This window comes from Oreochromis niloticus, linkage group LG14 (genome assembly GCF_001858045.2).
Source record: "Oreochromis niloticus isolate F11D_XX linkage group LG14, O_niloticus_UMD_NMBU, whole genome shotgun sequence".
Lineage (NCBI taxonomy): Eukaryota > Metazoa > Chordata > Actinopteri > Cichliformes > Cichlidae > Oreochromis > Oreochromis niloticus.
In genome coordinates this window covers 33,395,399-33,421,931 of record NC_031979.2, presented here as the reverse complement: position 1 = coordinate 33,421,931, position 26,533 = coordinate 33,395,399, and the positions used below count along the sequence as shown (strand labels likewise).

The window sequence follows — 26,533 nt, the reverse complement described above, 5'->3', positions numbered from 1 at the left end:
GGAGCTGGACTCCCTCAAGGTGGTGTTGGAGAGGCGGATGTTGTCCAAGACAAAGACAATGTTGGATAACACCTCCCACCCACTCCATGACATGCTGGTCAGTCACAGGAGCACGTTGAGTGAGAGACTGAGATTACCGAAAAGCACCACTGAACGACACAGGAAATCATTCCTGCCTGTGGCCATCTCCCTGTACAACTCATCCACTTAACACACTGTTTACTGCAACAACTACACCCTTCTTGCACATGTTCTTTTTCAGCTATTTATTAATAAGTGACTTTTATGTATATATATGCCTGTATATATTGTGCTATTCTTAGTTAGTGTATTCTGTCTCTGTTAATGTTTGTTTATAATGGAGCACTGTAACGAAAAATAATTTCCCCTAGGGATCAATAAAGTATTCTGATTCTGATTTGGCGCTATATAAATAAAATTGACTTATTTCTCAAAGTGAGCAGCAGAGGATGGCTTTAGTTGTTTCTAATGCGGACGTTTATCTGAAAGCATTAACTGAGGCTAAAACATTTTAAGTGGTGCCAAAGTGAATTGCTACATTTGCAAAGCACATTTATTATTCCGTAGCTACAGTTACCGGTTTTCTGGGTCCGATATCGCAAAGGCTTCAGTTTGACTTTGTGCAGACACCTGGCCCGTTTAAACTGCATGGGTATTACTAGGTCTTATAAAGTTCCCTCATCTCACTTCCCACCGTCCGTAACACTGGATGCAGATGAGCTGTCCTAGCTCCCCCAAGTGGCGAAGATATGAGAGTTTCAGGAGATGATGAAACAGTTTTCATAACCCCAGTAGGCTCATGATTGTAATAAAAATATTTGTATGAGACTGAACATATATAAATGTGTACATTAAAATACATGTATATGTGATCTTAATAATAACAATGTCTGTTAGAGTGTATTAAAAACACTATATATATTATATATGTTATTTTTATTGCCGCAAAATATGTATTTGAAAGAAGAACATACATGAAATAATTAATTTGGTCTTGCACGGCTATTTGCGTGCAGCTGTAGCCTGCTGATACACCTGGGAACACCTTTGTTCTCTGGTGTTTAATTAGAAGCCAAAAAACAAATAACGGAGAAACGTCTCGAGAGGCTGGGGCAAGGACGCAACAAATCAAAATCAGGGGGACTTCCTCTTTTTATTCTTACTTTCCCGATAGGGTTTGCACCTACTTTACACCTGAGCGGAAGATAAAACATTTTAAAAAGTCAAACCGATCACAAATGAGTTGCATCTAAAGTGCAGAAATTAATAATAACCCGATTACTGTAAAGCAAGAGGAAAAATCAAAAGTGTCCTCGGGTACCGCAAACTAATCCGGAGCGCAAAACCTTATTTCGCTTTCCAACAGAAAGCGAGAAATGCCACTTCACACAGGTGCAGCTTTCCCAAAGGTGGAAACCACGCCCACGACGCGCTATTGAGACAGGTTTATTCAAACGTTTGACAGGAAACATCACAAATTATTTAAGACCAATTGTTCACTGACAAAATCATCAGGATACATAAGCACAGTGTTCAGATCAGTAAAGCTCTTTTTTTTCATTAATGTATTGCATCTCTGCAGGCGTTAAAAACTTTATTTTTTCAGCCTGGTTACTTAAGACAGGAAAACACAAATCAACGATTAAGAAGGGAAAAAAACAAAACACACACACACACTCTTACACAGATGGAAAACAGGTGTTTTACATTTCTCATGTATTCCAAACCATGCAAATGTTCACAGAGGTGAAGGGCATCTATCACCTTCTTTAATAGAATAAAAGCACTTTTAATGGAAGTGATGACAACAATTAGCAAATTAATTACTTGTGCTTATAAAAGCATGTTTTATAAATCTTCATCAAATCAAGTCCAAATCCTGAGAAATTTGCATCATAAGGCAGAGGGGTTATATATTCAATGGAAAAACCTCAGACAGACACTCTTGGCCTCTGCAGCTGAGATCAAGCACTGTTTAATTAGAGGCGCCCTCCTTTGACAAAACAGTACACATATGCAGTCAAAATCACCAAAGCAAATTTGAGTGCCTTTATCAATATTGGCATTTTGGTTAGTTTATTCTAAAGCACATTTTAGAAATATATATATGTAGTTGCTTGAAGTGTTAGTGAGTTTGCGTCCTCTCATCTGTTCTCATTGAAATGAAGATAAAAACAAAACCCTTTATTTTACAATTGTGCTGGTATGAGTTTTTGGTATTGCAGCCCAATTATGAATAACTGAACTATTACTGGGCCAATACCTGATTCATAATAATATACAATTTACATACTGTGTGAAGCCTGCACTCAGAAAGGTAGTGTTCATACCTAAAAGGACCATCATTTTTGGAGCACTGTATTGAGCGGATAGAATTTGAGAGAATACTGCAGGAAAGAAATGGTATCTGTGAATACAAGGGGTAATGGTCAAACAATTAACAATGCCGCTAAATGGAAGTGAGAGGCTCAAGGCAAAAAAGAAGGATGCAAGTCATTTGTTTAGGACTTAAGCAGGAGAGGCAAGTCAGCGAAGGTCGCTCTCTTCATCCTGTATGGTTTTCTTGATACGGAGAAGCATGGTGGTGAGCCACTGGTCCAACCGAGAAATGGTGTCAAATTCCTTCACCTGAGAAAGTAAGTATTAACACTTTTAATCCAGTTGCTATTAAACAATGCTAAAATTAAGGTATTTTTTAAACTGCATAAATGTACCTGTTGAGGCTTCAACAGTTTGCATTAAGAAAGCGATCTTAATCTTTCAGATACAGACATCTGAAAAGTTTTCACAGCGTTCCACTTGTTCCACAATTCATCTAGTTTCAGCCTTACTGCAAATGGATTCAATTCAATTTTCACCTCCAATTCTATACATAACAGCCCATAATAACAAAGAAGGGGGGGAAAAAAGCTAAGTAGAGCTACCACTCCTCAGAAAAGAACAAAACAGCCCATCTGGAGTTTGTCAAAATGCACTGAAGGATTCTCAGATCACAAGAAATTAAACAAAGAATGTGAATACTTATGAACATGTTCTATTTTTGTTTTGCTTTTATTTTTAATGCATTTAAAAGAATTTCAAGGAAACTTTTTCGCCACTTTGTCATTTTGGGAGATTGTGTGTAGAATTTTGAGGTAAAAATTAATTTAATACATTTTGAAAAAAATAAAAAGGCTAAAAAAGGCAAGCTCTGTAAATATATTTCAGATGTCTGTACAAGAAAGAAGAAACTGACACAGCAACTAATTTACTGTCAGAGGACTGTTCTAATAACACTTGATTTGATCACTATGTAGTAGAGCAGGGCGATATGACCAAAAATATTTCTCACGATATACATTTGAAAATTTGCGATAACGATAAAACTGACGATATAATTGACACTAGACAAAATACTTTACAACTCCACAACTTTATTAGTGCAAAAAAAAAAAAAAAAGCAGCCCAATGTATTTTCACTTAAACAAGCAGCTGTTTTTTTTATGTGCATTAAAGTTATATAAAAATTTAACAGTGCAAATTCCTTGCTGACACTTTAACCAAAAGGCATTTCCAGTGGAAATTGGCCAACATATCCTCAGCATAACCATGTATATCCACAAAACAATACGGTAATATTATGTTGAAGCACAGTACGTATCACTCTGCGAGGCTCCTGCCTACGATAGCCGTAATGCTCCGACAATCCATCAAGCAGTGTGGCTTCGTAGCTTAGCAAAGTCGTACTGAAACATTTGACAGATTTTCGAGCGCCATGTACCACATAAAATCGTTTCGAGGTCAGTAAACACAACCAGAATTCATACATAAGGCACACGGGATTATAAGGGGCACTGTCGATTTTCAGAAAAATCAAAGGATTGATTTTAAGTGTGCTGTATTTTCCAAAAAACTGGGCCCGTGACGGCCTGCTAGCATGCGCTACCAAAATAGTGCTTTGTTGTGTATCTGACGGACGAAAGCTAAACCAGTTCCACACCACTGAAGTTGCAGCATTTTTACAAACCAATTCTGGTTCATCCGTTTCATTCAACGATCCGCTTTCGCCCTTCTCATTCTCCGTCGCCGCCATGCTTTTCCGCCATGTGCGTATGCCCAACATTATACCGGTATTACCGTGAATGGTATGATATGCCCCAGCCCTAGTATGTAGTGATATTGTAAGGTACTGATGCGAATCGATATTTCAGTCATGGGACACATACAGAAAAATCTGACCTACTATTCTCATTTCCATCGCTATAATATTACTGCTGGACTCCAGTAGATTTTTGGGGGGGAAATGGCGTCAATGAATGCACAAACCACTCTCATTATGCAATCCAATTTCAACAGTTTGGATCACAAAATCATGAACAGAAAAGACTACACAATCTGTTGCCCACCATCTCAAGGTGGCATGCCTTTCAACCTGGAAACGGAAGCTACAGATTGCAAAGTCTTTCACTGAACTGGTGTCAGGTTAGAATTACAAAAAAAAGAAGAAAAAAAAGAGAAGTAAATTCTACATTTTTGCTACTTCCTCTATTCTGCTAAAAAAGCAACTGTTTACTCACTGCATCAGTATAGGCATCCACATTCTGCTCTTCCCAGGCATCTAGAAGTTTCTAAGTTAGGAAAAAGGAAAAAAACAAAAAACAAACAAACAGACAAAAAAAAAAAGAATCAACCCACTTAAAAACACTTTTCAAGCACAGACAGGGCTTACTTATTCAACCCAGATAACTCAAAACAAGATTTAACTTAATTTAACCAAACCAAATAGGTTTCAATTCAATTTCAAGGTTATAGTCCAGTTATGTCTTCAATATTAGCATGTATATTAAACCCAGGTCAATCACATGTGATTAACACGAGTTTAATGGAGAGAAAGAGAACGGGAAAACAAAAAACAAACACAATAGTGGAAATAGGTGGAAAACAGTCTCTTATGTTAAACGGTACTCCAAGTCGTCAGGATTACTGAATGTGTCTTGATGAGCGATTTAGTTCCAAAATTACATCAAAGCCTACCTTCAACAGCTTGCACTCTCTCGAGTCTGAAAAGGCGGGAAACATTTCTTCATACTTCTGCACAGCAAGCTGGGAAAAGGCAGGGTGATTATTAAAATTAAAGGCTTGTATTGCAGTGTCTGCATATTATCAGCAGATAAGAGTTGTATGTGATGGCTTACTTTTGCATTAAGATGGTCTACGCAAAAGTGACAAAGCGCAGCTTTGAAAAAGTGATCCTTGGCACTGTATTTCAGGAGCGTACTGTCCATCGCATGGGTTCCAACCTAAAAATAAATGAATAAATCAAAAAGCACAATTTATGTTTACTTTCCAACTAAAGCTCCCGGAGGGATAAAACGTTGAAATAAAAGCTGCTGGGTGGCATTAACTCACCTGTTCGTAGATCTCAATAGCTTTTTGGTACTGCTCCAGCTGAGCTGCGTAGGTTGCTACTTTCAGAAGGCACTTGTTTGCTGAACTTTAAAAGGAAAAATCCAGCAATATGTCAGTCCATACACATTAACTGAAAAGAGGGTCCTAAATTGAAAAGTAACGCTACAGCTGTAAAACAAGACATAATATTAATGTATCAGAAATTTTTGATGGCACCTCATGTGCTCATTTGCAGTTCCATACTTTAATTCTTGGACTCCATTAGAATAGCTTTACAAGATTCACAGTTCATTCTTAATTATCTTATACTGGGCACTAGTGCTTTTTTTTAAAAATTGTCTACAATGAGCAGTTTTAGGCCAACTTCTTTTTGGTGGATTGCCACTCCTGAACGGAAAGTTTGACGAACAGGTGGATGGATGCAGCTGTGTGTCAAATATGACCAGATTAAAAATTTTTGCTCTTGTTGATGTCACGCAGAGCCAAATATTGGAAAAAAACTAAGGTCTGAAACAGAGTATTTAGACCAGTCTGATACATGAGCTACTTGCTATATGAAAGTAATAGGGAATGTTAGTACAGATGTAAATGAGCAGCCAGCATAGTGTTTTTACACATTTACATTCTTTACTTCCCTAAAGGCAAAAGATAACCGTGCTTATTTAAAACAGTTACCTGGTGGATTCTTCACCTCTGTAGTAATCTGCTGCCTGTTCATAATGAGCAATGGCCTGGAAAAGAAATTACACAAATGTATACATGAACTGTAAACAGAGCTCACTATACTGTTGTTTGACAATTAATAAAAAGTAAACGTAATAAGGATTTAAATAAAAGGCAAGAGCAAACAGTTTTTAACCCAACCTTGTCAACGTCCACAAGCTCTGTTTCATATATTTCAGCAATGCTGATATGGTGTTTGGCTGCAATGGTGAAACGTCCCTAAATATGATTTTTTTTTTTTTTTTAAAAGTAAGAAAAAACAAGAGAGAGAGAGAGAGAGAGAGTGAGAGGGAGAGAGAGAGAGAGAGAGAGAGAAATATTAGCTACCCTTCATTTTTTGCATCTGATTTCCTTAAAGATGCTCTTTAGAAATAAAATTGAAAAGAAACTCACCATATCCGTGTAAATCTCAATAGCTCGATTTAGGCAGTTAATTGCCTCTGTTGACAAATATATTCAAACAATTATTTTCAGAAAAAATTTACTCCAATTACTCAGTGAACTAATGTTAACAACAAAAAAATTACTACATAATAAAATACAGCAAAATTCAACAAATTAGAAGCTAAAGGTTCAAGGTGTGAGTAAATATAGAAGGATCCCACTGTAAAATGAATTTTTTTTTTTTATATGGACTCTTCTCCAGTCTATTTGTTCACATTCCCAATTAATAACTATATTGTACAGGTTCATTACAAGACAGAGATACTTTACCAGGATCATTCAGGATGCCCTTAGTGGTCTTTGTTTAGCACCACAGAAAACATTTAGGTTTTTTTCTTTTTTTTTGTTTTTTCAGATCCTTATCCATCACCCAATACTATCAGGAAGTTGTCTGATTCTGCCCAAATTCATTCTACCCAATGACAACAACCCCACACAGGAACAAGATGGGCTATGAAATGTGTACTATGATGCAGGACCGCAACGATTCATCGGGTAATTCGAATAATTTGATTGTTAAAAAAAATAAAATAAAAAATCCTTAACACAAATTCAACAATTTCAATGCCTAATTTAATGTACAGCTCTATTCGTCACCATGTAAACCCGAACACAAGTGTTTCACCCACATTTGCAACTAAAAAAAAGACCTGCTATACAAATGTATTTAGGGGCAGAGTGAATATGAAATTTAACACTAAACCTACGCAGTCCCCAGTTTTATGATGAAAAGACTGATAACACAACAGCAGCACTGATGCTAGCACCGTTTAACATGGAGCCTGAGTCCGTTCACACACTGCAAAAAAGAGGCAGCATCATTACAGAGATGATGAGCTCTCAGGTGGAGTCAAAGAAAATGTGTTTCTAGTATTCTAGTAAGCGCTGTTCCAGTAATCGACATTAAAACCTTTACTGGAAAATGTCTGGAAAGAGTCCTTCATCAAAGCACCTGATTAACAAACTGTGACATGAAGAAAAGCAAACTTTGTAGCTGCTCCATCCACTGCCGTTTGTTTTACATGGTGAAAAATCTGCAGTAACAGGGAGAGTCTAAACTGGGGAATGGGGTGTACTAGACCATATTTATTTCATGGCTTTTGTAACATTTTTCAGACTGAAAGTGAAATAATATACAATACTGTGTTAATGAAACTGCATTAATAGTTAAAAATAAAAAACTTTTTTTCATTAAACTCTTAGCCACTGCCCTGTGGGTTGTTAGATAGGACACTGAATTATTATTATTAATATTAATTAATGCCTGCACTTTCATAACGCCCTGTTTTCAGCAGTACAAAAATTGGCATCAAAGCACAAGGAAAACTTTAGAATGCTGATATTTAAGTCTCATTTAAAGGCTTACAGACAAACTCACTGCACTACTCACGACTATGAAGTATCGTACGTCAAGTTTTTAATGCCACGTGGTGGCACTCTTTTAATATCTCTAAATCATAGCAGCTAAAATGAAATAATGAGATTAATTTTTAAAAAAAACAAAAAAAATAAAATAAAATTTACTCAAATTCTTTTCCGCTTTTCTTTTATTGATGCAGAACTTATGTGCAGCTGTCATGTGATAAATAAACAGCAGATAGATGGGTGCTCATTAAATAATTAAATCAAATTAGGATTTATCAAAATTATCATTCTCCTGACATGATTACTCTCTTATCTGCAGCCAGTCCTGCAGGTTTGTCAGGTGAAGCAGCTTAAACTCGATGAGTAATATCATAATAATCAAATGACTCATCAGACACCTCAGTTTATGGAAGGACACGTGGAGCAGAAGGAATGAAACCTCAACAGTACTGAAGTACTCAAAGAGTACCTCAAACATGCTCTCACTAATCAGGAATTTCACTGTTTATAGCATTTGTATGACGTTAAAGATTTAATAAAGTAAATAAAAGATTTAATAACATTTTTAAACCATTTTCACTTTCATTATCTAAAGCTTTTATATGAAAAGGTGTAAAACTTACAAGTGTACTTCATCTATATTATATACCCCAAAGTGATGTGTATAGTTTACCTTGTGGATCTGCTTTTTTGAAGGCATTTCCAGCATCTATGAAGTTGGTTGCTGCATCGTGTTTGCTTTGCATCTGCAGGTGAAGGTGAGCAGCTTGGGAGAATGCATTTCCTGCAGCTATTAAGAAGATAAATTGTTGCATTTTAAAATCACTGAAGCACATAGGAAAAAAAGAAAGAGGCATTCAATACATTTGTTGTGTTGAAATGTGACAATCATCTTACCACACCAATTCTTGGCCATTTTGTACATGTTGGCTGCCCTCACCAACATGTCACAGGCTTCTTCCAGCTTTGAGGAGCCACTGTGTGACAAAACATGTTTTTTTTTTCTTAATAAGACATCCATCCATTGCAGATTATCACGGGATGATATAAACACTTCACTCGGTAAAATCCCTTTGGAAAGATGTATAATCAGCTGATTTTTTTTTCTTTTTAGTATACTTACATGCAAAATTTTAGCACCATATTATGAATATTTTAAAAGCAATGGGTCAAAACTTTATTCCTTTTATTATTTTTTTTCTCATTACTTCACATGTACAGAAGCCCGCCTTCTGAAATTTTCAGGGCTGACAAACATATTTAAGTCCGTTTCAAAACAGCGACCAAATCAATTTTGAAACCCACTCTCACACCCAAGTCTCACAATCTAAAGCCAAAATCTAATTTTTGCTCATAATGATTATGGGATATGTTATAATTTAAATAGTACAACTGCCTCAACTGAATGCCTATAACATAGAGGAAGAGGAACAAGGATTGGCATGCGAAATATTTGATCTACTTTTTTTTTTTTTTTTTATAAATAAGTCACTGGTCGAAACAAGTTATAGCGGTCCTTTTCCCAGCCGGCACTCACTGATTTTTCATTGAGTGACGCCAAAAGACCATGTTTGCCTTCAGTGTGCAATCCTTTAAACTTTCTTTAAGTTACTATTTTATAGTGAGGAAAGGTTTGTAAAACCGTTTATTAGTAGAAATATAAAAGTGTTGACTCTGCTTGTGATTTCAGTCCCATTACCCACACACAACTATCTTGACAATTACATTTTCAAGTTTCGCCACAAACCCCTCGCGGATTTTACAGCCTCATACATAACACATAGCCTTTAACCTTGCACGTGAGCTCCTGCTACAATAAAAGAAAAAAATCCAACCTGAAAAATTAACCTGCATTTAGGTTGTTATATGCAAAGCCCGTTGTACAGGTTAGTGAGAGCTAGTCTTACATGCACTTTCGCTACATCACAAGTACGTTTTCTTCTTTTGCTGTAAACAAATGTGAATGACACGTGATTTGGACTGAGTGGCCTTCCGAAAACTGCCCAACAGACGGCGCTATAGGGGAGGCGCTGCCTTTACAATTAAGTGAAATTATCTTAAAATGTTAAACAATTCAGCTTTGGGTTCAACTGAATCTATTTCTAGCATGAAAGCTGCCTTAAAGCGGAGTCTAAAATGAGCATGTACCGACTATTTCCAGCTATCTTTCACACTAAACGCTTTCCAGTTATACGACGAGCCGAGAAAAGGTAGCTATGCTAAACGACAGCCTTGAAAATAACCGCATAATAGTAACTACAACTTATAAAGGCAATCAACAGTTATTTAAAATCGTTTTGTCCTGGCTTTTAACCCTTGTGGTCAGCTCCCAACCTTCCGCATAGCTGTCTCCTTTAGCCAAACGTTAACGTTAGCTAGCTGACAGACTCACCCAAACAACGCTCCAAAAAACGACTGAGACGATTTCATTTTCTTTTCAGCCTCGGCCATCAAAGCATTTGCTTCCTTTTCTTTTCCGCTGTTATCCATTTTCAGGCAATCGTTCTGTTTCTGAGATAGAACGAATAAATGTAAAAGTCAACAAACTCGCTAACCACTGCTAGTGGCTGCAGGCTAACCTTGTCACATCACCAGCCGCAAAGTAACCATCACCTCTGTCACGTGACACAGGAGCACCGACGCACTACTGTTGCTGCTGGTGCATTCAAGTACTCTTTTGCTATCCAGTATATTAGTCATATCTGGTAACCGTTAGAAGTTTTTTTTTTTTTTAAAGTTACATTTAAATCTTCGTATGGTTTTAGTGTAGTTATTGACTTTGTTTCAGTAAACTGAGCTTTCCTTTTTCTAACTTTGGAATATCTGTTTATTGTCTGGTATGAGCTGGTATGAAAATCTAGAACTGGATTATTCCATAGTCTATCCAGCTAACCAGCTAACAACTACATCTAGTGTTTCTAATCATCATTAATGTAAAGGAGAATACATCACAGCTGTACAGAGACTGCTGTAAAGTTAAGTGGTGTCATAACAGTAAATTTCTATTCATAAAACACAACCCTAAAAATGTATTAAATAGCCTCCTTCATTTTCTCTTTTGACTATAACTCAAACATACAGTATGAATACAAAATATGCATATGTAATCACAAATAGTTACATCAACAAGCTATAATATCCAGCACAATGGTTCTTGGTTTGTGACCAGCCTAAAAATAAATCGATGGATGGATAGTCAGTTCATTAGAACTGCATGTAACATTACATGTTAATTTTTATTAACACACTAAAGTGTTAAAGTGATATCATGTGGTACTTCTCATGGTTTGCATATACCACTGATTTCTTAAATATGTTTTAAAAAAGTTTTAACAAAGAACAATCAAACAGTTCAACATACACAAAGCAATTAACACCACCCTCTTACCCCCACAAACACACACACACCTGACAATTTTACTACACAGTAAGACAATCAAGGCTTATTTAGAAAAATAAACTAATACATGAATAAAAAAAACCATAATTATTATGGTGGTAATGAGTAATTAAGTAAAACAAGTAAAAATAAAAACAGTTAACTGTTCCCCACAAATTCGAGTGCACTGCATGCATGTCTTCTCAGCGTAACCAGTCAGCAACTGCCATCAAGTTGTAACAGAGTTGAGGTTATTTTCTAGGGGCATACAATCTGAAAAGAAGTGACCACACACTGAGGAATAACTCTTCATTTCCTTTTATTTTCCTTCATTTCCATGCAAAAGGAGTGTTAAAAAATAGTGATAGTTGTGGTTTTATTTGTAGCAGCTTGTGACAAATTCTCCTGACATGATTACTCATGTGATTTGTGTCTTTTTTGTGTTTTTGCAATTACTTTTGGCTCTGTTTAGCAGTGCTCAAACAATATTATTGATATGGACCATATAGAAACGTTTGCACACTATAATGCTGAACAGCATACTTCAGGGTCACCACATTGACCAGGTGAGCAAACCTGATTAGCAGGTGTTGGCAGAACACTAAACATTGTTTGGAAAGTTAACATGCTACAATATGCCTTATCGCTTTTCAGTATAACTGTAGTATCCTAGTTGTATATATGAATATTGATTATCAGACAAATAATTCATATCAGATTTGTTGTGTAAACTGGTACACTATTTCTGCTTGCTTTGTGAGCTGTACTAGGCTACTTTGACTGATAAACACTTTATAGCATAGTCTGTGACTAATCCCCCTGTAGCAAAAATTTAATTTTAATGTATTTTATTTGAAATTATAATCCAATTATACTTACCCACAAATACCTAAATGGAGGTACATTAGAATAAGGGAGTTACAAGACGAAGTTTTAGAGGACACAAATAATTAGTAGTGAAAAGCAATGCATAACTTCAGTTATTTTATATTAAAGGATGCACAAATTAGTAATTTTTAGTAGTGCCCTGCTACTGTATCAGGGATGTGCCTTATCAGGCCTAGACGTTTCCAGGTATGTGCTATTTACTTCGTTTTTAAACATCAAGGGTTAGCTTTTCGCGCGATATCAGCTGCAAATCTCCAGTCGTTTTTCCTAAAAAAAGACTTCAGACTTCAGGTTTACGAACAAAAACAGCCCCACAAATTTACTGAGAAAGGTGTTTAAATGTACGAAAAACTTTGCTAAGCACGTCGAAAGAAAAGTTCTGCCACGGTACACGCAGGAGGAATAGATTTCAATCAGGCAAACCGGAAGTCTCCTGTTTCCTGCCTTGTAGTTGGGTCCTGTACAGCAGCCCGTGCGAGGCTGTCCTGGAGACCCCGCGCTGCCTGCACCTCTATCGTCTCGGGTGAGTTTGTTACAATGTAGCAATTTCTCTATTAATCCAAAAAACTGTTACAAAGCTGCAATATTCGCGAACTGCACGCGAGCCGCGAACTGCACGGCTACCGCAATCGAAGCGCCACGCTGCCGCACGAACCGGCGAACATGCTCATTTTCCACCGAATTCCCAAGCATACCCCCCTCATCCAAGAGTATTCCAACATTAACTCATATTTTGCTTACAAGGAGAGATAGCTAGCTACGCAATTGCATTTACGCTTCAAAGCAGACAATACTGCCTTGCCTTTGTCAAATCGAGGCATCGTTGTGCAGTAGGAGTGTTAAAATTGTGTCACTCGCTGGTTTGTTTTGAATGTCAAAGCCTCAAGCTAGCTGTACGTCTCAATATTGTTGATAGCTTGTTGGCTTAGCTGGTTAGCTAGCTAGGCTAACGAAAGTCAACCCAGATGCGTTAAAATGACTGAAAATAGAGGCAAAACAGTGGTTTAAAATTAAACGTTTTGTTAAATTAGAGTCTTAAGTCCGCAGTGTGGCTACAAAATACTCCGTGTTGTGAGTAATAAGCGAAATATACATGCAAAGCTTTTTGAAAACACTAGCTAGCATGTAGCAAGCCGCTTGCAGTGACTCCATTCATATCCTGCGTACTAGCTGCGCTCTAACTGAGCAATGGCTACGATCTGCTGCTGCTTCAGAGCGGCAACTGGGTGTACGGTCGCTTTATTGGTCTCGGTAAACTTGTGGAAGCTGATTTGAGATGTTATTTTCGTGTTGTTGGAAACGAAAGGCACAGCTGGTGTTTTGAGTTGTGGTAAATTCAGCGGGAGGCGAGAGCCCGTTCTCGAAATCTTTGCAGGCGGAGCGAAAACCGCGCGTTTTCAGTTTGTTGTCTATTGCCATCCGCTGTTTTCTCGGATTTTAACAAATATGAGTTCTGCTTGGTCTCTCTATGGGTTCGTTACCACATGGGGATTTCTGTTGTTGATAAGTGTAGGTGTTAAAAGACGTTTAATTTTTTGAAAATCAGTTTCTGTATTTAACTGTAAACTTTATTATTATTTTATAATTTCAGGACCTCATATGTTATTTATCACGTCATGCCTGCTTTATCCTAACAAGACACCGAAATATCTGACAGTGATAGGTGATGTAATGATTTGAGTCATTACTCATAATTTGAATGTTAAAAACACACAGGGGAAAATTGAGGACTTTGAAATTAAAAACTATCGACTGACCTTTTCTGTATATCATATGTGATGGACTTCATAAATGTTTATTAATATGGTTATTAACTAACTATATAGCCCATACTACCTAAGAGTAATTAGAGTGTTTAAATATAACTTAGTCTTTTTGGATACCAAATGACCATGATGGTTAGTCCAGCTTACTGGATAGCTTTGGAAGCAAGAAAAATGTTTAGATTTTTAATGTTTGTGATTTTTCAATAAAATGCATTTCTAGACCTGGTAAAGTGATGCCATTTTTACATTACAGCTTAATCCCTACACTAAACTGTATTTGAATTGAAAGTATTTCTGTATCTTGACAAATTTTGAGTCATAAAGAGTAAAATAATACATTAGTTCAGTTTAAAAACACTCAGAATAAGAAGGTTTTGTGCTTTTAGAGAGATACTGTAAGCTAGTATAGGCTGTTCTTCATCAGTGTTGCACATCGATAGGTAATTAAATGTTAAATGTTTAGTTGTACTTGAATAAATTAACAGGAACGTATCTTATTGTGAAACTGTTTTACTGGTGTGGCTCACTAGAGATCAAATTCAGTTGTATGTGGCCCATTAACTGAATATAGCTTGAACCCCTTCCTTGTCTAAACTAACAATCTGAGAACATAATATTAAGATCTGTGGTTTCTTTTTGTAGTTCTTCTAAGGAGTGAGCAGCTAACTCAAATCTATGTTCAGTTACAATTATGACTTCCAACAATTATGAAAACAAGATAAATGAGGTAACAGAAATATTTTTGCTTTCTTTCTCTTTAGTTTCTTTTTGCAGCAGTGCGCTTATTTTGCCTTTTAGTTTTTTAATCCAGTGTACTTATTTTCTTTGCAGTGTTGTTTATTTGCCTCTCACTAAAAACCCCAAGTCACGCCCCCAGATGCTGTGACAGTTTAAATTTGGTTAACAAACAAAACAAATTAATCTGTTTGGAAACAGACTGATAACCAGGAATCCAACGGGGAGCAACAAATATATTATTTCATTTTTTTTTTTTAGGTTAATTAGGAACAAAATAATAGTGATTATGATATTTGCAGCAATAGAATAATTTTGAAGTTTTCTCATGATGCCAAGCTGTGCTGAAAATATGTTTTATTGCTACTTTGCAGTGCTTTACACAAAAAAATTCAACAAATGGATTTTTTTTTTGTTACTTCTAAGGATTAGTAATATTAAATAGTCATATGAAATTAATTGCTGTCATGCTGAAGAAGCATAGAACCTGAAAAACATCACTGTTCTGTAGTTCACTATCAAGTGTGGCAAGCCATAAATCAGCTTCTATGTAAACATGGAGACAAAAATGGCTGGGTTCGAGTCCACTCTGGACATTTCCTGTGTATCATTCCCCTCACTCTCACTGTTCTTTTACATTGCTCCCTACTGTCCTATCAAAATAATAATAATAATTAAAGAGTGCACTGACAATGAAATGAATCAAAAGTAGTCATAAAAACAATTTCTCATCTTTAACAGTTGTCATGGATGATGAAGACGGCAGGTGCCTTCTAGATGTAATTTGGTAAGTTAATGATGACTCGATGAAAATCGGCTAAATCTCATCACAAACTGGTCAGCCATTTCTTCCTTTGTACTGTGAAGATTCACTTTGTTTTCTCTTGCAGTGACCCAGAAGCTCTCAATGACTTTCTTCATGGATCTGAGACCCATGTGAGTATGAGTGGGGGAGGGTTTTTTAAAAAGAAGAAAGACGTCTCCTTTTTTTAAGCTTATGATTTCTATTTACAAAAAGTGAGTTTGTAATTGATGTGATGAGGAGTCATAATTATGCATATTTTAGTGCTGGCATCAGTTAGTGAAGCGTGACTCTGTACTTAAGTCACTTTAGATTACACGTTAATGCACTCTGAAACCTGCTTCCCTCACTGCTTTCATGTACTTTTCTTATTGCTGTATCTGCTTAATGGTTTTCTTTGCTTTTGATTTGCACTATTTGTAGTTCCAGCCTCCCTTCCATTTTTATGTGGCTTATTCACAAAATGAGAAATTATAATACTAACGCTTCCCAACTCTGTATTACTCCTATCATTTTGCCCCTTTGTCACTTATCCTTTTATTGGTTCTTTTACAATCTGGGTTTCCTGGACTGTATTCTGTCCTTTCCTTGCCCTTCCCCTGGCTGATGGTTTGTATATTTATCTGTCCTGGTGACTTTTGCCTGCTGGTTTGGGTGCCTTTGGTTTCCATCTTTCCTATCCTTTGTGGGTGTGTCTGTAGTTGGACACTGACGACCTTTTGGATGGTTCAAGTGACCCCTCCAGCTCGTTCTTCTCTGCCACTGGGGTGAGTAAAATCCCCCAATGCTCTTCCTTCTGTTTTCTACATATATATATGTCGCATGCTTCACCTATTACTCCTTTCCCATCTACTAACAAACCTACACTTGACAAGCTTTGTTTTGCTGCATTCTGACAAGATATTTTTGTGGGGTTTTTATATTTGCATTACTTTGTTCATTTCCACTCCTTACCATCATATCTAGTGATGAAAATATACGTGTTACCTGATTTCACTTATTTCCTCTTCGTTTTCCTCCTTTCCTTGAAGGGCCACGTTCCAGAGGTCCAGCCTACAGCCCAGCTGTCGGCCAATGAGTCAACAGGCCTTCCTAGAGTCAGTGTTGACTTGGACTTCTTGGAGGATGATGACATCTTGGGAGGGTCCCCAGGTGGAGAAGGTGGGAGCAATGGCATTGGGACAAATCATGAGCCATGTGACATCTTGCAACAAAGTTTGGCTGAAGCCAACATCACAGAGCAAAGCTTACAGGAGGCAGAAGCTGAGCTGGACCTGGGCTCCTTTGGAATTCCAGGCCTTACACAGGTGGTTCAGACACTGCCTGATGCCAGCCTTGCTGGGGCTGGAAACAATGCTGTTGGTGTAGGCATTGGTGTTGGGGGAGCAGCAACGATTTTTCCTGGGTCAGCCACGAGCACCACTGCTACTCCCCCCAACGCCACAACTGACATGCTAGGGTCAGTCCTTGCTCAACAGGGCCTTCAACTCCAACCCCAGGTCATGAACAAGGCAATTAGTGTTCAGCCATTTATGCAGCAAGTGGGCCTAGGAAATGTGACGCTTCAACCCATTTCAAGTCTTCAAGCTCTTTCTAATGGGAGTCAATCTGGACATTTGGGTATTGGACAGATTCAGGTTGTGGGTCAGCCTACCGTCATGACTATCAATCAGTCTGGCCAGCCAATCCTGGCTAAAGCCATGAGTGGTTACCAGTTGCACCAGTCTGGGCCAGAGGTATCAGGTGCTGGTCCTCAGCCAGGGCTTGGAGGCTCAGGAGGTGGACTTCTGATCCAAAGTAATAAAGCCACTCTCGGATCTCCAGCTTTAAATGGACCGGCTGTTTGTGTCAGCAGCACAAACAGCAGCAGCGGTGGTACAATGACTGCTCCTGCTGGGCTTGTGGGTTTTGGCAACACCCTTCTAAGTTCAGGAATAGGATCCCAGACACAACCTCAAGGCCAAATCATGCAGAACGTGATCATCCAGCGCACACCACCACCTATTCAGCCTAAACCCCCTCAGGGGGGAGCCATCCAACCGAAACTCTTCAAACAACAACAGCAGCAGCCACAGCCAGCACCCCAAGTCTTGCAAAATGATGCCCACAAGGCCCTAGGGCTGCAGCAACTTCCAGTTTCTGCTGCTCAGAATGTAGCCTTCCTGACAGGAAAGCCAGGCTCCAATGTTGTCCTGAGTACTCAAGCCACAACTCCAGGCACTCAGTTTCAGCAAACCCTCTTCAAGCCACAAGCAGCACAACCATCTGGCAAGCCCCTGAGTGTACACTTGTTAAACCAACCTAGCAGCATTGTTATTCCTTCTCAGACAGTTCTGCAAGGTCAGAACCACCAGTTTCTGTTGCCACAGCTACAAGCAGGTGGGCAGATCTTGACCCAGCACCCCGGGGGCCACATCATCACAAGCCAGGGTCCTGGTGGACAAATCATTGCAAACCAGATTTTAACTGCAAACCAGAATATCAACTTGGGTCAGGTGTTGACGTCGCAGAGCCATCCTGGGGCAGCCCACATCCTCTCTGCACCCATTCAGCTCCAGCCTGGCCAGATGGGCACGCCTACCCTCTTTCAAATGCCTGTCACATTGGCTCAGAGCCAAAATCAGACACAGACCCAGACTGTCTCAGGTCATGCCCAGACAGTCATACAGGGCATGCCAATTCAGAACCCCCTGACTATGCTGAGCCAGGTGGAAGGACTGAGCCCCGCTGTCAGCCTTCAGCCAGCCCTGCAGCCCCAGCCAGGTGGAGTCCCTAGCAGCACAGTAGCAGCAACTATGGCTCAAGGACAGCCTGGAGAGTGTGTAACTGTGCTGGGAAGCTCCACAGACCAGGCTACTCATCCCACTCAGCAGCTTGTACCACAGCCATCTATCCTTGCCATGCAGCCGGCTTCTACTGTGTCCACGGTTACCACCGCATCTTCCTCCTCTCCGTCCATGTCAGTTTCCACCTCTTCCTCTGTCACAGCAGTGGGGCTGGTCCCCCCTCAGGCTCAGCAAAGTCCAGGGAGATTACTGTTCACCAACCAGGGCCCCAGCATGATCCTGAGCCAAGAGTCTCTGCAAATGTTTCTTCAACAGGTCAGTGTTCAAACTTAAAACTTTTGCTTACCTTGTGTTCAGTTAACATTGTCTAAAAAGATGAATAACATGCATGGAGTGATATCTTGGTTTGACCTCTTTGGTTTACTATTTTACTCCCCCTTCCCTCCAATCCCCTTCCTTCCCTCCCTCATCCTGAAATGGTAAATGTACTCCAATCAGGAGCAGCACCACCAAACAGAGAATGAGTCAACCCCCTCTATGGGCGTACCTGCATCTGTAATCGTCAGCAGCAACAGCATCACTACTCCGGCCCCTGCTGTCCATGACAGCCAATTAACTGACTCTTGGGTGGGCCAGAGCCACAGCCCTTCCCCTGGCCCTTCCCACATGGTAAAGCAGGTAGAAATGCCCCTTTATGTTGAGCCCCACCCCCTTGTTGCTGCTGCTGCTGCCTCCACAACAATGTTAGGATATCTTATCTTTTCTCCTTACTATTCTGTACCTCTCTTCTGCATTAGTCATTGCTTCTATGGCGCCTACCCTTGCTCTGCATTTCCAAAGAACAAATATGATCGTTGGCTTGCGGCTTCTGTGTGTTTCTTACGTTGCTTAATTACATGCAAAGGCATGGTCATTCCAGTTGTCCATACCTATTGCGTGCTAACTACTCTGAATTTAGGACTGGCAAACAATATTCAAAGGAATATCTTTTCCTTTTTTTTAATTCATTTGATATTTTTAATCAGTTCTAACATCCTTGACTCAAAGCTGAAATGGGCAAAAGTTATGGCATAATTGGACTATATATTTTAGCATGCTGAAATATACGAGATCTAATCTTTTTTTGGCCTTTTCTAGATTTCTGCCTACAGCAGCAAGGCTAGAATAACCTCTTCACTAACACTGCTTAGTCACAGTAAATGAACTCATCTTCATCTGCTGCATTACTGATTAAGGACTGATGAATTGATTCACTCCACACTATCTTCCACCTCTCACCCCTCTGACTCCTAGTGTGACCAGGGTAATGAAGCCCCCCAAAACCAAAATGACATGTTCACCTATCCCTCGTCCCTCAAGTCTGCAGATCACCTCCTAATTTACCACCACAGACCCACAGATCTTGACTTCTTGCTTTTGTCTACAGTTTTTCTTTTTGGCTCGCTAAATAATTATTGCCCTCTTCTTATGTGTAAACCTCTTCAAATGCTAGAAATAAAATCTGTGCGCTTCTACTACTTTTACTTTAAAATCTATTAGAGTTTTTAATTCTAACACTTTGCTTTTGTGTTTGTTTGGTCGTTATTTACTTGTGTTTGTGTACGTCGGGATTGGGTGATAAATCAGTATTATTATCTATTAGTTTATTTGAATGTTTCTTTTTTCATTTTAAAGTGTGTGAGTGTATTGTGATATTTGCAATTAGGAGTTTTAACCTAGGTGTAAGTATTAAACTCAGTATTATGATGCATACATATAGTACATCATAATAAATATTGATATCAAAAACGTGAAAAGCCATATCGCCCAACCCTACTTTGTGTCAAATCGCAGATTGTGTGCTGGAAACTTATTCGCTATAGTCTTCTTGTATGTGATTTTTCTTTTTTTTATGTGCTTAATATCCTGATTTCATTCTTGCTTAAAATGTTTGCGCCCTTGAATCAGATAAGCATACTGTATTTTGATTCCACTTCTTCAGGTACCCTCCAGTGGACATCAGCAGCCTCTGAAGATTCATAGAATGTCTCCTTGTCCACCTGCCACAGCACCACCAGTGGCAGAAAGTCCCCAGCCTTCCCAGTCTCCTCTTACTCTGAGCCAGCAGATTCAGTCACCACACCACCAACAGCAGTCACGCCCTCCCTCTCAGCCTCAGCCTTCGTCGCAAACTCCTTCTCGCTCATGCACACCCTCATCTCATCCTCCACTCTTTATTGTCCATAACCAAATTGCAGAGTCCCCCAAACCAGCTCCACAAGGCCAGCCACAGCAAACGCCACCCCAACAGACACACATTCAAGTTCAACTTCAGCCTCAGTCGGCCTCTCAGTCTGCCTCTTACCAACAAGACATGCCTCCTATGTCACAGTCACCGAAGCCTCCACCTGCACAACATCAGTTTACTGCAGCTCCTGTCAGCGCATGTGCCACCACTGTGGTTAAAACCCATGTTCCCATCCAGGGCCTGACATCAGATCAGCAACATAATCTGCAGTTAGTAGGAGCACAAATTCAGACTCTTTCAGCCATCTCTCAACCCTCACCTAAGCAGAAACAGCTGCTGGAAAGGCTTCACCAGGTATCATTACAATGTTACACATTTCCTTCTTACTGAAAACTTGTAACGTAGTTAGCATACAATTACGGGTCTTGACTGTAAAATCACTGTGTATTTTGACTTTGTCTTTTTTCTGAGGTTCAGCAACATGTGACTTAAATTGCTTTCACTAGTACAGTTTGTATTGTCGTGGAAAAATAATATATGTGATTTCTGTATATATACTTAGTTGTTATTTTCCCTTTATTCAATTTCGTTCCACACATTGAATAAAATTGCAAACGATCATTACATTGGTTAGGGTTTATGATTTTTTTTTTTCTGTTATCAATTGGGTTAAATACATCTTGAACATTGCTGATTAACCTACCAGTACAATATCAGCATAACTAAATTAGGAGCCTAAGCAGGCTCCAAAATATGTTGAATGTAGGTACAAACATATCTGTCCTGATGGTATTTCCAGGTCCAGCAGAACATCATGCTACAAGCTAAGCAGCCTACTCAGCCTCAAATCACCACTCAGTTTAGTTCCCAGCAAGATGTGCCTCTTGATAAAGTGGTGATTGCATCATCATCAGCCAGCACTGGTACACCTGCTCAGCTACCCTCAATGCTGCAGCCGACATCAGTGCTTGTCAAAACTCCTACAGGTTAGACATTAATTACTGTCAGTGATGCAAAACAGTAGGATCCAACGCATGTTGAAGTGTTTCCTTTTGTAATTATCTTTATTCTTTATTGCTAGCATCAAGTGACTTACAGGTATTCTCAGGAGCCCAAGGGCAAGCTGGAGCAATGGTGAATCAGACTGTCACTCCTGCCAGCCTTACCCAGCCTGCACAGGTATGTAATATAACCCAATTCCCAGTAAGAACATATGTGTGGTATTTGCCTGCCATTATTTTGTGCTACTCTAACACCTTTGTCAGTGAATATAAAATTTAACAGGGATAGTATTTTCCCAATACATTCCTTTTGTATGTTTTGTCACTTTCTTCTTTTAAATTTCCCTCTTGTTTTCCTTTCACAGGTTCAGCCAAAGCCAGGAGTGATAAGCTCTGTTGGAGGGGTGACTCTGGGGAAAGGTGGCATGCAGATACAGGTGTTGGGAGCTAGTCTGACTCAAATGCCTGCTCCACAGCCCCCAGCTTCAATACAAGCTCAGGTAAATGAGTGTTGCTACATGTTTGTACTGCCTCTGGTATTTAAGTTTTAGTATGAAGGGTTTTAACCCTTACACTTTATATTTGTTTGTTCCTGTTACAGACAACAACAATAATGAAAATGCCTTTCAGCACAGAGCCCAGTAAAGAAGCCAGGTATGTTCTATGTTAATTTTCCAGGGCTTCTTTTAATTGATTCTTAAAAGCCATATTTGTGAACAATATTAATTTTACACACTTCACTGCAGGATGCTAGAACAGCTAAGGAAACATCAGGGTTCAGTGCTTCACCCAAACTACAATGCCCCTTTCTGCTCATTTGAGGACACACTGCACAGACTCCTGCCTTACCATCTCTACCAGGGAACTGCCAACTCTTCTCAAGATTATCAAAAAGGTAACAAATTGCCTCGTTTGTAAAGCTACCAATGTATTGCTTGATTTATAGTTGAGAATTTTCAACAATTTGGTTCTCTTTTGCACAGTGGATGATGAATTTGAGAAGGTCTCCAGCCAGCTGCTGAAAAGAACTCAGGCCATGCTGGATAAATATCGTTACCTGCTCTTTGCAGAGTCAAAAGTAAGTTTATAAATCAGCATGTTCACTGCAAGCATTCTTGCGTTTTTGTCCTGAATTGATTTTAAAAGTGATGCTGTTTGGCATATGAACATGAGCAGAGACTGGGCCCCTCGGCAGAGATGGTGATGATCGACCGGATGTTCATTCAAGAGGAGAAGGTTGCATTAAACCAGGACAGGATTTTGGCAAAGGAGAGGCCAGGTATTTTACCACTGTCTGTGGTTATTCAAAATTTTGTAGGTATTTAAAAATAAACAAGATGTATTTTAATTATACATTTCTGTTTATTTACTTGCAGAAGAGTTTGTGGCAAATGTGCGAATGTTGGAGAGTGTTTCATCCCAGCAGAAATTATCATCTGCTGAACCAACTCCAGTGAGCGGAGGGGTATCTGCTGCTGTCCCTGCTCCAGCACCTGCTGTTGCTGCTGCTGCTGCTCCTGCTCCTGCTCCTGCTGCCACCCCATCCGCTGTTCCAATCATTGCCCCAAACCCTCCGCCTGCACCCACACCAGTTTCTGCTCCTGCTCCTTCTCCTGTCTCAGTTCCTTCTGCGGCCCCTTCTCATTCCCCTTTCCCTCCTACCAAGCTTGTGATAAAGCAGGGTGGAGGCAGTGCATCTGTGTCCTGGTCCAGTAGCTGTCCTCCTCCTCCAGCTCCACCAGTCAAGCCAGTGGCTGAACCCACTAGCCAGATCTCTACAGTTCGTACTCCAGCATCGTCATCCTCATTTTCAACCTCGTCATCAAACTCTCAAGCGGCTGATGACGATGATGCTCTCCCACAGCGAACGAGCAAACCGCCTATCAAGACCTATGAGGCTCGCAGGAGAATTGGTTTGAAGCTAAAGATCAAGCAGGATCAAACGGGGTTCAGTAAGGTGGTCCACAACACTGCCTTAGACCCAGTGCACACACCTCAACCTCAGCTGAGCAGCCAGTCTATGTCCCAGACTCAGCCGCAGTCTGAAGCTGCTGTATCACAAGCGAAGGCTCACCCTTTATCAACCCCTTCGGCCACAGTTATCAGAACTCAGTCCCCTGTATGCACTACTTCGTCTGGCTTGTCAGTCACAATATCAACCTCACAGTGTAACCCATCACTGAGAGGAAGTGTTCCCCCCATTTCAGCTTCATCTTCCTCCACCCCTTCAACCCATACTTGGTCTTCGTCCACCTCCTCAGCTTCCATTCAAATGAATGGGACTATGGATCACCACGACACAGGTGGGGTCAAACACAACCCTGTCTCTACTGCCACTTCCTCACAGACAACTTGCCGTCTTCCCCTTCGAAAAACTTACCGGGAAAACATTAGTCCTCGGGTCAGACCTGGTGTCCCAGGTGGAGGAGATGAAAATTTGTCCTACCCCAGAACCACACCATCACCCCCCAGACATGAGGCCTCAACTCCCCCCTCAGAGCGGACAGTGATAGCAAGTGTGAAAGTAGAGAAGAGAGACAGGGAGGCCTTACTCACTCACACAGATTCAAGCCACGAAACTGGCCGTTTGGGGAGTGCAGTGCAGGGGCTGGACGAAATGGATGTGTTTAGTCGTGGTATCAAAACCACGCAACACCATCATCTCCCACAGCTCCTAGACAGAGAAGGGGCAAAGGAGAGAGGGGAAGAGCACACAGACCAAGAGACAGATGTAAGTAAATACAAGCGGTTGAGTGGAAAAAATCGACATAAGGCAGGAGGAACATTCAGAATGGACCAGCATGCCCCTGGGCCTCCGTCGCCAGAGTCTTCCTTCACACGAGACTCTTTGCTTCCTGCCAAACGCTGCAAGTCAGACTCTCCTGACATGGATAACGCCAGCTTCTCCAGCGGCAGCCCTCCAGATGACTCACTGAATGAGCACCTGCAGTGCGCCATTGACAGCATCCTAAATCTGCAGCAGGAACCCTCTACCCGCGGACACCATATTAAAGGGGGCAACAGCAGACCCCACCAACACCAAAGTCAGCGCCCAGGGGGCTCAGCGCCCTCATCACACAGACCTTCAGTCCCATCCTCTTCCTCTGCTTCTTCGTCCTCTTCCTTGGCCCAGCACCCTCAGGTTGGTGGCCGCGGCCACAATGGCAGCCTGGTGCCCCAGACTCAAAGTAGATAACAGCCCCTCAGCCTCAGGCCGGACTCACAAGGGGGAACTATGAAACAGTTTAACGAGGCAGGGGAAAGGGGCACTGTGAAAACAGTATCACTGTAGTACTCTGCCAGGCTGTGTTGGCTTTGTTTGTTTATTTGAATTGTCCAAACATTTCTTTGTCATTTACAGTCTGAAGTAGCCCCATGATTGAAGTACAAGTATAGCCAAAAATGGTGAATTGCAGACTTGAACATGCTCGACATATGTGCTCCCTCAGCCAAACTTAAGTAACAAGATGAAATTGTCAGTGACTATTGTTCTCTAATTCTTCCTTTTTCACTTTTGGTCGTTTTTTTCCTCATTCACTTGTTCATACATTCCTTTCATGTGGTCTGAGCACCAGTCTCTGTCCACAGTGGTTCATCTTCTGGTTTAATCAGTGTCCTAATGAGCATCGGGCAGCTTATTCAAACAGTTTAGAAGTTAACAGCCTTTCACTAAGAGAGCTGCAGAAGAAAGGCCAAAGAGGTTACAGCAGTGTAGTACTGTAAACAGTCATAATACATCCAGTGTGCTCACGTACCTACCATATTTGATTCTCTTATCTCCTAAGATAGTGCTGCTCCAGAGATGCAAACCACATTTGCTAAAATGATGCAGTCCAACTCTTTATCGAAAATAAATTTCTTTATGTAGTATATTAACCCTAAAGATCGGTTGCTTTGGTCTTAAGGCAAACTCCTCTTGAATTGGAAAAACTGAGTACCATCAACCTCTGCATGTCTCCGTTTTAAACAGATACCATGTCTTTTTTCTTTCTTTTTCTTTTTTTTTAAAGTAAAATGTTTAGGAAAAATTTGAACGTTTATAAAATTGGTTTCTCCTTGACTGCTCTCAGATGCTGTTGTACTGTCAGGATGTAAATGAACTTGTAAGGAAATGCATTATTTTCTGCTTCTATTGTTAGATGATTTTCCAGTTTCTTGTTTTTAGACTGCACCTCCACTTACACAGTGACCCCCTGTTGCCTGTGATGCCAGGTTAGGACTTTATGCATTTCAGTCAGCAGGGGTCAGGCAAGGTTTCTGTGTTTTCTGTCTTTTGGCTCTTCCTGTCACTGTATGCCTGCCTCACTTGCGTTTTTGTTTTTTTTGTTTGTTTGTTTGTTTTATTTTTCCCCCTTTTTTTGTATAAGCCTGGTGGACAATTCAAACACAAACACAGCACAAGCATTGAAATTGAAAAAAAGGAACAATAATAATGTACAAAAAGACCGTAAGAGAATTTGAAGTATAGTATTACAGATTAATTTTGTATTGTATTTATTGTGTATAATGACACTTTTTAAAAAGAAAATGTACATTTAGTAAAACTGTAAATTAAACCTTGCTTCTTTTATGAAATATTGCAGCGTCCTGTCCTCTACTCTTTTATTCCTCAACTCTGTTCAACCACTTGAGGCTGCATTCCTTTCGTTTACTAGCACTGACCGAGGAGGACTGTATGATAGTCAGGAGGAGGAGATGGTGGTAATGGTTTCAGCACTGGGGTGTGTTCTCTATCAGACAGTCAGCAGGTGGTGCACAGAAGTGAAATCATAGAGCTGGTTTGTATGCGTCATTGCCTGGAGCATCCACAGAATTTGGAAAGAATAACTCATTTTTACATGGGGAGTGGGGGTGTGTGTGTGTGGGGGGTGTGGGGGGGGGGGACTGGCATTTCTAAATCTAAGACGTGATTATACTGAAATAAAATTGTAAAACAAGGAGTTTCAAAGCTATAGTCGAAAGACTGCAGCATGAAGTTGTGTATATTTAAAATGTGTATAAGGACTGT

At 40.0% G+C, this 26,533-nt stretch overlaps 2 protein-coding genes across 8 annotated transcripts; one reads left to right on the top strand and one right to left on the bottom strand.

Annotated features, from left to right (window-relative positions):
- Positions 1 to 1,452: 1,452 nt before the first annotated feature.
- On the bottom strand, positions 1,453 to 10,580 carry napab (N-ethylmaleimide-sensitive factor attachment protein, alpha b). Its single transcript, XM_019367538.2, has 11 exons — positions 10,334 to 10,580; positions 8,839 to 8,918; positions 8,615 to 8,731; positions 6,526 to 6,572; positions 6,274 to 6,351; positions 6,085 to 6,140; positions 5,410 to 5,494; positions 5,196 to 5,300; positions 5,035 to 5,103; positions 4,578 to 4,628; positions 1,453 to 2,649 (listed from the first exon to the last, which is right to left on the bottom strand). Exons 1-11 carry the CDS (start codon positions 10,429 to 10,431, stop codon positions 2,548 to 2,550), a joined length of 888 nt encoding a protein of 295 aa, XP_019223083.1. The 5' UTR covers positions 10,432 to 10,580; the 3' UTR covers positions 1,453 to 2,547.
- Positions 10,581 to 11,452: 872 nt separating this feature from the next.
- On the top strand, positions 11,453 to 26,102 carry bicra (BRD4 interacting chromatin remodeling complex associated protein). 7 transcript variants are annotated; one of them, XM_019367536.2, is made up of 16 exons: positions 12,694 to 12,731; positions 14,617 to 14,701; positions 15,451 to 15,496; positions 15,600 to 15,645; positions 16,213 to 16,278; positions 16,543 to 18,612; positions 18,796 to 18,975; positions 20,279 to 20,878; positions 21,324 to 21,510; positions 21,606 to 21,703; positions 21,891 to 22,025; positions 22,127 to 22,179; positions 22,272 to 22,420; positions 22,509 to 22,603; positions 22,699 to 22,804; positions 22,902 to 26,102. In XM_019367536.2, the coding sequence occupies exons 3-16, from the start codon at positions 15,456 to 15,458 to the stop codon at positions 24,719 to 24,721; spliced, it is 5,646 nt and encodes a 1,881-aa protein (XP_019223081.1). In that variant the 5' UTR covers positions 12,694 to 12,731; positions 14,617 to 14,701; positions 15,451 to 15,455; the 3' UTR covers positions 24,722 to 26,102. The 7 variants fall into 7 exon arrangements, with proteins under 7 accessions (XP_013122218.1, XP_005474862.1, XP_013122216.1 ...); XM_013266764.3 differs by lacking the exon at positions 14,617 to 14,701 and having other exon boundaries at positions 11,453 to 12,731; positions 22,702 to 22,804; XM_005474805.4 differs by lacking the exon at positions 14,617 to 14,701 and having other exon boundaries at positions 11,454 to 12,731; positions 18,796 to 18,966.
- Positions 26,103 to 26,533: the final 431 nt, after the last annotated feature.

Coding starts and splice junctions, on each gene's coding strand:
- napab (XM_019367538.2), bottom strand. CDS start 10,431: ATGGATAACAGCGGAAAAGAAAAGGAAGCAAATGCTTTGATGGCCGAG. Junction 6,141..6,273: donor AGCTTGTGGACGTTGACAAG/GTTGGGTTAAAA, acceptor TTTCTTTTCCAG/GCCATTGCTCATTATGAACA. Junction 4,629..5,034: donor GAGAGTGCAAGCTGTTGAAG/GTAGGCTTTGAT, acceptor TTCCTAACTTAG/AAACTTCTAGATGCCTGGGA.
- bicra (XM_013266762.3), top strand. CDS start 15,456: ATGGATGATGAAGACGGCAGGTGCCTTCTAGATGTAATTTG. Junction 15,497..15,599: donor TGCCTTCTAGATGTAATTTG/GTAAGTTAATGA, acceptor TTTCTCTTGCAG/TGACCCAGAAGCTCTCAATG. Junction 21,704..21,890: donor GCCTTACCCAGCCTGCACAG/GTATGTAATATA, acceptor TTCCTTTCACAG/GTTCAGCCAAAGCCAGGAGT.